Source organism: Nelumbo lutea, chromosome 2 (assembly GCF_056320005.1).
Source record: "Nelumbo lutea isolate HS-2025 chromosome 2, American lotus-T2T, whole genome shotgun sequence".
Lineage (NCBI taxonomy): Eukaryota > Viridiplantae > Streptophyta > Magnoliopsida > Proteales > Nelumbonaceae > Nelumbo > Nelumbo lutea.
The window spans coordinates 27422345-27432575 of NC_142685.1; the positions used below are offsets into that span (position 1 = coordinate 27422345).

Below are 10231 nucleotides of genomic sequence, written 5' to 3' on the forward strand. Positions count from 1 at the left end.
TGTCAACCTTCAAAAATTACATTAGGAGGGGCATGTTATAACTTATATAATTAAACATTTAATTGTATAGTTAATTTGAATATATAGTAGAGTAATAATGTTAAAAAAATTGAAAACCAAAGTATGAACTCTTTATAATAATAAAATTAAGTGGTGACTTTTTATTGGATGTGTTTTTTCTTGGGATATCTTGTTTAGGAGTTGTAGATGCTGAGCTGTTTTTGCTGACTTCAGCTTGGAGCATCGTTGAGATATTATAAGGATTGGAATGGTTTTCAGCATGCCCAGACACTAGTCTTACAGAATCCTAGTAACTAATGCATTGTACTATTTACTTACCCATTTACTAGTGGTCCAAGAGAACTGCATCTGGAAAAAGAATAGGAAAAGCTAAATTCACCATACGATCATATGTCCTGGTCTGTTTTTTTTTCTTTAACAAGGACATGAAACAATATTCTCTGTTAGGGAGACTTGGATTTAAGAGAGCATTATACCTTCCTTGGAAATACCTCTCTGAAAAACAAAGAAATAACCTTGCCATGAAACATAATATAGGTATCATGATACGAAGATAACCAAACAAGTATCAAAGTTTGAAGAGGACTAATGTAGTCATGAGATAAATAGCATTCCTGATCATGAAATTGCATACAGCAGACCTGGACCTCTAGTTGGGGGAAGACTTAATATGCCATTTTGGTTGTAGCAGAGACTTGGGATCAAATCCCACCTTCACCAGGGTTTGTCAGTATGGGCTACCCCTGGTTGTGTAATTAAAACAACATTGGAAGAAGGGTCTTCTGTTTGAATCCATGTTTTCCAGCTTTCTGAGTCAGACTCCCTAGTATGCATCAGATAGCAATTTCAGTGTTCATATCCACACAACTATTCTGTTTATGCAACATTTTCTTTTTCAAATATCACCTTAGGATACACTACAAAAAGGTAAAGTATCATGTGGGTCTCAAAACCCATAACTCAGGCCACCCACTTTTAGGGTACAATTTATTTTTATCAATACTTTTCGGTACATATCCAGCCAATTTATATGGGAATTTCTGTGTCAATACACTTGTGTTTTAATTTTTTTCTTTCAGTTTTATTTGGTATCTATTATTGTGATAATTGTAAATAGACAACTAACTGGGTGCTACCCTACTCCGAATGCTAATATTCATTTTTATCCAAAACAAGCTTAAAGCCTGTTTTTCTAGGAAGTTTAGGAGCCCCGGTTTCTCTTATTGGACCGGGTAGGCATCTCTCTATTTAGTGCCACAACTCTGTGGCCTTCAAAAACTTCCCAAGTTATATCCTTCTCACAGCCTACCTACATGTAAGGCTGTTGATCTTTTCCCTTTTGAGCTAGGGTTTGAATCAATAGTTTGAGAACTGGTTGAATTTTCAAAGGAACTGAAATAGTTGATACTTGTGGGGATTATAGTAATACTCAAAGGTTAAACACTTAGTAAAAGTGGTTTTTCTTGTAGGGATTTATTTTATTTTTATTTTTTTCTTAGCATCATAGAATGGAAAGGGGCCATTGCTTAGTGTAATGGTAAAATCTCAGGCAGGTGTGAGAGAGAACTCAAGTCTGAGGGCAGCCACTTCGTGCCAAAAAAAAATGCCAAAGGTGGTTAGGACCATACTGAGTCTACTCCTCCCAAGACCCCAGATAGCTTTTTATTGGCTGGGTAAGACCCCAGATAGCTGGGGCCAACATTGGGCAATGGCCATTTTTATACATTCTAATGTTTGGTAAAGCTAGCAACTATAATGTCTTGAATGAGTTCTTGAAGGAAAACCTCAAATGAGTAAGGATTTATAGATGGAGCATGACTTTGAACAATAATAGAATTCAAGTATTGGGGAAGTATTTATTAGTGTTGATAATAAAGGGGAGAAAAAAGAAAAAAAAAAAAGCAAAGTTTTGTGATGGTCTTAATGTCTTACCAGAAAATTGCAGGGACAGGATGGAAAACAACAGAAGATAAAAGGGAAATGAGTAATGATATTTGAACTTTGGGTTTTCTAAAGTTATTTTATTGCTGAGAGTACATTATATCCTTGTTACATAAGCATTGTATGTTTATTTCTTTATATTTTCTTTTCTTTATATAACTTTTTCAGGCTATCCTCTTCATCTTCTTTTGGGATGGTTGTGTTTTCTCTTTATATTTATTTATTTTATTTTTTCATCTTTTTTTGGTGGGAAGTGGTTTGGATAAGGCTAATCTTTTCCCTTTTTTCTGTAAATGTTAAAAGCTTGAATTCTTTTGAAGAAGCATGTGATCATTCATAGACAGTTAAATCCATGGCAATTCTTACAGTACCGTAATTATTTCTGATCTGGTCAGTGGTCACATGTTCTCACTTGAAATATTGAGGAAGGCAAGTATCAAAATGTCCAGGACTTCATTTGAGCTTTCTAAATTCCTTGACCTTTTCTTCTGTTTTTTTTTTTTTTCTCTTTTTGATGTTCAATTATCTTCCTTAATTAGGTTGTCTTGAATGATCTACCCATTTATGTGTAATCTCATTATGAGTTTTTGAAATTCATAAAATGCTTTAGGTAAGCTCTGGACATATTGACAACAGAAGATTAAGTGCTTGAGGACATTTGTCAAGAGTTGGAACTACTTTCAATTTGTGAATCAATTTGCCTTGCAGTTATTTATTTTTTTTAGCAACTTTGTTCTATTTGGTAATTTCAACTGTATGTCTTTGCTCCTGATGTTCTTTTGCAGTTCATGCCCAAGAAAGGAGGGACACCCAAGAAGAATGAGATCATTTTCATTGCTCCAACTGGGGAAGAGATCAGTAATCGAAAACAGCTGGAACAATACCTTAAATCACACCCTGGTGGTCCTGCAATATCTGAGTTTGATTGGGGCACTGGTGAGACACCACGTAGATCAGCAAGGATCAGTGAGAAGGCAAAAACAGCTCCACCACCAGAACTTGAGCCACCAAAGAAGAGAAGCAGGAAGTCATCAGGATCAAAGAAGGATACTAAAGAAACAGAAGCCCCTCCTGAAGGGACTGATGGGAGCAAAGAAGTTCAGATGCAAGATGCAGTGGAAACTGAGAAAGATAGTGCTGAAACAAAGAAAGAGAAAGCTATAAATTTAGAAAATCAAGGTGAAATTGAGAACAAAAAACAAGAAGATACAGAGATAACCAAGGATGATACTGAAGTGGAAGAAGCTGCTGCAGTGAAATCCCATGCTGACAAGGCCAAGGAGGAAAAGGAAATTCGAATTCAAGAAGATGCAGCAGTTAACAAGGAAGATGAGACAGAAAAAGAAGTGAAAACCGAGGAAGTGAAGGTTCCAGAAATGGCAGAGCAACCAAAAATAGAGACTAGCAAAAATGAGGGTCCAAATAGTGGTGAAGGGAAGCCAGAGACGGTTGTTAATGAAGTGAAACACAAAGAAGAGGCAAGGGAGAAAGAAAAGAAAAACAAAACTTCATCGGAATTCATTGGAGAAATCAAGGAGAAACACTCCGAGCATGAAAACAATGAACAGCATAGTTCACAGGTGGAAGAGAATGGTAAGAAATTGAAGGGGCCTCTGATTGAGAATGGCTGCCGTGATGGTGAGGATGGTGAGACCAAGACTCAGGAGGTCAATCAAATTGGACGAGTTGGTGCACAGCAGCCTCCTGAACCCTCACCAGTCAGCTGCTGAGTATATTTCCTCTTTACCATCTTTCTTTCACTTCAATTGCCTACACCTAGTTCTTTGGATGACTGTAATGTCAGTTTCCTTGATTGGGATCTGGTTTTCAGCTGTATCATGGTAGATTAGGCCTCGGATGCATCATCTTTATGCTGCATTGGAAAGATCTTAGGTTGTACCTTATAACAATGGCACTAGTATTGTGGTGTCGAAAACTACTACTAATATATTACTACTGTACACGACTACTAATCTCCAAACTTATGGACAATATGCATGACCCATATGGTTTGAAATTTGGCAGATTTCTTTGAAGGGAGGAGTTGCTTTGTCCTGATTAAAGAACAAAAATGGGATACTGCAACATAGCATGCTTCTGGGATGTTGTTACAAATGTGCTAAGCATCATTCACTTTCTTTAAAAATAACTTCATGAGCAGGTTAGGTATCAAAGCTGGTTGTTTGAATGGGTTCGTGCCCAAGATTCCATACCAATGCCATATATAGCGTCTTCATCTTTGGAATCTGAATCAACACATGGTCATAATGCACACTAATGCAGGTGCAATGCTTGTTACAATTTTGCTCTTATCGAGAATAGCCAGCATCTAAGGATGGACCATGGGCCTATTGGCAAAATCTATTAAGAAGAAAATTACAAGGTTCAGGAGGTATTGGGAAGCCATTGCAACACTACATGGTTGCTGAGGATACCTCATTACTGACCAAGGCACAATAGATTAGTACCTATGGTCTATGCCAAGCCAGAGCCCAGAAGGGAGGCATTAACTTGTTAGATTGAGTTGTACAACTTCCACACACCAGATAAAAACTTACAAATTACAAGCACATAATCTGCTACACTTGATTTAGGTATAGCACCAAGCAGTCAAGCACCTTTGACAAGCATGAAGTGACCTTCAGCTTAAACACTAAAGAAGGTTTACACAGGATAACTGCATAGCAAGGTTCAGAAGTATCATATCGTATTGCATAGCTCATCCCCCAAGCCAGGTGCAGACGGGATTTGACCCCAAGTCTCCGCAGTGTGATTTCATGCCTTCAAATCACAACGAGCAGCCACATAAAATAAGGGGAGCGTGTCTTTGAAACCTGAAAAAAAAAAAAAAAAAAAAAAAAAAAAAAAAAAAGAGATTTATGGCGAAGAAAACTGTACAAAGTGGAGAATGTCCTTTGAAACACCCAATACGCATGAACAATGGTCAAAACATTAAAAAAAATCAACTATTAAAATAGGGAGCATTGCATAAGTGTGAGAATACCGGTTCAAGTCAAAGAGTAGCCACATTGTGCAAAGAAAAATGCTGAAGGTTGGGTATAATGGCCTTTTCATTTTTTTTCTTTTGAAAAAAGCATTTATTTCAATCAACAAATTACAACACCTATGCATCCAAGATAACTGAGGCAATGCATTCAAGGGCCTCAATATCCCATTGCCGACTCCGGTTTTGAATATGAACTTGTTTTGTCAATTGGTGAGTTGCATTATTACCATTTCTTTTCAACTATGATGCCAGAAAAGCTTGCAGCCAATCAACTGCTATCATAAAAGAGGTGACCTACTAGGTGCTATTCACCAAAATTTATGGGGTGTTTTAATTGGTCAAAACTCTTATGGTATCATATCTTTCCGGAATTCCGGTGTCAAAGATTTTACCAAGTGTTAATTATGTATATGATAACAAGTATCTTGGATCTTTTATGCATTTGCATCTCTACCCACTTAATTAGGTAGTAGGCCCCTAAATTAGTTTAAAAGAATACTAGCAGAATGCCCCTGTGTTGTAGGGCTCGGAGAAGCTAAATTATTGTATAGAAAAAAAGAAGTTGAAAAGGTATTTTTTTGAGTGAAAGTATTTTGAAAAAAAAAGATTACTTAAAATAAATAGAATATTATGGATAATAATATATTTAATTTAATAAAATAAAACAGCAAATAAATAATTAAATAAGTAAATATTTATTTATTTAAAGAGAGTGAAAGAGGGGAAATGACTTCTGGCAACGTATTTTTATTTTATAAAGTAGTATAACCGTAAATAGTCAAATAATAACCTATTGAATTTAATTTAATAAACAAATAAATCTAGTACAGTAAATAAACGACTTAATGTAACTTAAATAAACAATGTGTGGTTTAAAAAGTGGGGTTTTAGTAAACTGATAAGTATTCTAATGGAGTTGGCACTATTTTGTATTTAAAATTATTTGAAGCCAATTGCCGCTTTTTTTTTTTATTAAATGAGAAGGTTATTAGCTTGGCGTAATTTGGCACGGCTGAACCAACAAACATTAGATGTGCAATTACAAGAAGTACTCACCATAATGCACATCAGCACACATTAAGAGAGTAATAAGTAAGAAAACAAAAAAGCAATAGCAAGAGAAGAAGAATAACAAATGCAAATGTTGGCGACAAAATGGAATAGTAAAATCAGAGGAGATGTGTCATAAATTCACTTGAACAGTCACTGCATTGATGGTGGGTCATAAATTCACTGGAACCAATGTGGGGAAGTCTAGTCAACGAGTACACGTGTAGATGAAACAAGTGTCGAGTTCGTGCGGGTTCGAGATCAAGGCACACGTGTAAATGGAGCATTGGGATTGTGTGGGTTCGGAATCAATGCACACGTGTAAATGAAGCAGCGGAGCTGGAGAAGAAGAATTCAGATCTGGCCCCACAATACATCCTTGTCTGTCATGTATTAGGAACATCTTGTGATGATGATATCATCAATTTTAATATCATCATTGGACGATATTCTCAATACAAAACGGAGATGTTGTGGGGCGCCCCTTTGTGGGACTCAGATGTGAATCGGGAAAAGAACCATAAAACGAAAGGGGGTGGCGTTGTAATTAAGTAGATGATTATCGAGAAATATGAAAAGAGGAGATGTAAAAGGGCACGAAGAGATTTAAAATATTGGTATAAACGATAGAACGAATAGAAAAAGAATGACAGGCAAGAATTTAACAATGGCGTTGTTGTAATTATGTAGATGATTAGGGAGAAATATGAAAGAGGGGAATAGCCTATCATTTCGTCTGTCTTATTCAATGGCAAAATTGTAAAAAACTAAAGAATTAAGTAATCCGCAACCCAATGCAGAATTCTGAATGACAGCCCCCCATAGTCTATTAGTAGTCCATTGTAAATCGCATGCCATTTGTCAAATTGTCATCAATTCATGCTCAGGATTTATTCTTCTTGTACTGTTGTGTTACAAAATTCCAACGGTCAATCATTCTCCCAAAACCAAATGTAAAAGGCAAGGGATGCAAGCCAGCAAGGCACTATTCACACTGCCCTAAAGTTTTCATTCAACCTAATTTGGAAGAGAGGCACATTTTATATTCTTCTTTCTCGCTCATTTTCTCTTAACTCTTATCTCTTAAGAGTAATCTTTTAACTTTAAGAAAAAAATATTTATTCGTTTCCTCTTATTTATTATCTCTTAAAGCGCAATCATACAACATTTTATTTTCTAATAATACCTCCAAGAAGACAAACAAAAAGAATTTGATCTATTGTTGTTGGCACTAAAAATAAAACCTATACTCGTGAGAATAAAATGTAATAGTGCGAATAAGAATCATTCTTATAGAGAGTATCTAATCTGAATTATGTGCTAGGTGAATCAAAGATGAAGGGGGGGGTGTAACGATCAGATTTAAAATAAGGAAAATCACAAGTAAAGAAAGAATGAAATTTAAATGAGAAATTAAGCAACTTCGAGTGCTGAAATTAATCAAGGAACAAATCTTGGTCTAGGATAGCATCCACCATCAAAATTACACTACTGTTCATCGATGCAAAAATAATTCAATTCAGACTTCAAATATTCATCGTAGGAGTTAATTTCCTGCATTTTCCTATTATCAGTTAATCGGAAAACAAGCGATTCTCTTAACCCTTACTACTAAACAACCCCTAAACAAGTGTTATAGATTTAATCAAACAATAGCATTAAGCATTAGAGATCGATGAAGCTAAACAACACAAGTACAAGCGATTGCATTTAATTCAGTCGAGTGGCTTTCCTAGGATCTAACAATTTCTGACGTAGCAAATCATTAAACCCTAGTTGCTTTGCAGATTAGAGGAACCAAACAATTATGGATTTGATATCTAAACTAGCAATAGATTGTAACGAATAATAAACTAGTAGGCCTTCCTAGCAATCAAACGAAACAATCATAGATATAAACAACTAAGTTATACACGACTCATCCATCAACCACTATTTGAATTGCTGGTTAGTAAGTGCATTTTATGCTCCATCCTACTATTGAATTGCTTGGTTGGTAGGTGCATTTTATGCTCCATCCTACCAATTGAATTGTTTGGTAAAATATTTATCCTATTTACTTAAACCTGGATTTAGGACTAGCTTAAAAAGGGGATGGTTTCAGGTGAATCCTGTATTGCCTAATCATATTTCTTTAATCAGTTCACAAGAGTTGTCCCAGAACACTGTTTCAATTGATTCTAAAAGAGTTGAGTTTTTTTTTTTTATGAACAAATGCAGAACACAACCTAAATTCTAACCTAAATCCTAAATCCCCTCCCCCCACACTTAAAACTTACATTGTCCCCAATGTAAGGTGAAATGCAAAGAAAAGGTGGAAATAACTAATTTGTAAATGCAAAAACAAAAAGAAGAGAAAAAGAAAATAAAAAACTTCCCTATTTTTAATCACCATAAACTGGATCCTCTAACTCTAGTTGTTGCAACTTCCGATGCTTTCCCCTTCCATCCATCATGGGTGGGTTCAGCCTTCTTTGTGGTTGATAGGAAGGTTTTGCTTGCTCTTCAGGTAAGATGCGATGCATGCATGTAGACGAGCTGCTTCCTTTGATATCCACAATCGTCCAACCAAATCATTTACTTTCACAAGAGCATCCTCAACTACACCCTTAGGATAGGCATTCGATCTATCAGCCAATTGAATCACTACACCAGTCTTATTCAAAGGTCCTAGTTTCAAAGAAGCATATATAGAATATGGCATGACATTAATAGAAGCTCCTAAGTCTAACATGGCCTTCTCAATTCTAGTGTTACCTATCATGTAGGGGATAGTGAACATACTTGGATCCTTACATTTTGTAGGGAGTTTTTTAATGACTGCAGAAGCATTCTCCCCTACTCTCACATTTTCACATCCTTTTAGTTTTTGTTTCCTCTTATATGTACACAATTCTTTCAAGAATTTAGCATAATGAGGTATTTGTTTAAGAGCATTAAAAAGGGGAATATTTGGCTTGCATCTACGAAAAGTCTCATAAAAATCTTTATACTGCTCATCTTTTCTAGAACTTGCTCATTTAAGTTACCTTTGATTACAACATTTAATAGCATCATTAAATGTTATTTAAGTGAAATAACTTGTTAAAAATCACAAATCAAATGTACCAAGTTTTGAACCCAAGTCATTTGCTTATAACAATAATTAATTAACCATTATGCCAACATTAATTACTTATTACAAAGACATGTTTTTTTTATTTAAAGTAATATTTCTTGCCTTGGTGGATGTTTCCCAACAAATGCTATAAATTTGATTATTAATATTTATATAATAATAATATGAATACAAATTATATTGATTTATTAAAAATTAAGGTATATATTAACTTGTATACATAATAAATATTATCTAATTCTATATAATAAATATTAACTAATAAATATTAGTATATATACAAACATTTTAGTTTTATTATTTTGCAGTGGTTACTAATTATATTCCGATACTTTATATAAATCATTAAAGAATGATTTTTATGTTTAAATAAATTAGTTATACTCACATAAAACTCATTTTTATTATTGTTCATATTTTTAAGGATTTTTTTTTTTATTTTCTAATGTATACATGTGTATCTTGATTTTTCGTCTGTATTTATATGTTTCCAAAGCGCATCTCGATACATCTCTTAAAATTACCTTTCTGATACTTTGAACCTTGATATATATATTAATTGTCCCCAAGTCCCCAGCAACTCATTAAACATTTAATGGGCTTATTGCTGAACCCAATTTAAATGGGCAGTAAAGAGATGGTTTCCCACTTCTTTAAATGGGATGTCACTTGCTTTCTCATAGAGAGGTCTCCTTTCCTAAGTTCCTCTTCAAATGGGATAATTCATAGCACTTAAGAAGGGGAGTGAGTGTTCTGATTAATAAATGGATTGCAAGGTGCCAATCAGCTGGTTGGTAATTCATAGCACTTCTCCTATTGATCGTAGTGGAGATTTGGAATCTAATCCCGACTCTACCTGGGTTGACGGGGTCATGGATTGGGGAATGCCCCCTCCTCCGGTTGTGTAGCCCTTCAAAATAAAAAAAAAATAAAAAAAAATGAATTGCATAGCCAGGTTGGTGCTTAACACTGGCATGTTCATTCATGATTGGTCACATAGGTTTGCACATTTGTATTTGCAGCAGATCCTATACCAACTGGACCAGGCCAGGCTGAGCACATAGGCGCTGCCGAGTTGCGACAAAGGAAGTAGG

General features: G+C 35.1%; 1 protein-coding gene across 1 annotated transcript in view; it reads left to right on the forward strand.

The window, feature by feature from the left end:
- Positions 1–3979, forward strand: part of LOC148869419 (uncharacterized) — a 34371-nt gene extending 30392 nt beyond the window's left edge. Inside the window, exon 3 of the mRNA XM_088969315.1 lies at positions 2748–3979. Coding sequence (XP_088825441.1) covers positions 2748–3692 — 945 coding nt within the window. The 3' untranslated portion in view covers positions 3693–3979. The remainder of the gene's footprint in view (positions 1–2747) is intronic.
- The last annotated feature ends 6252 nt before the right edge of the window (positions 3980–10231 follow it).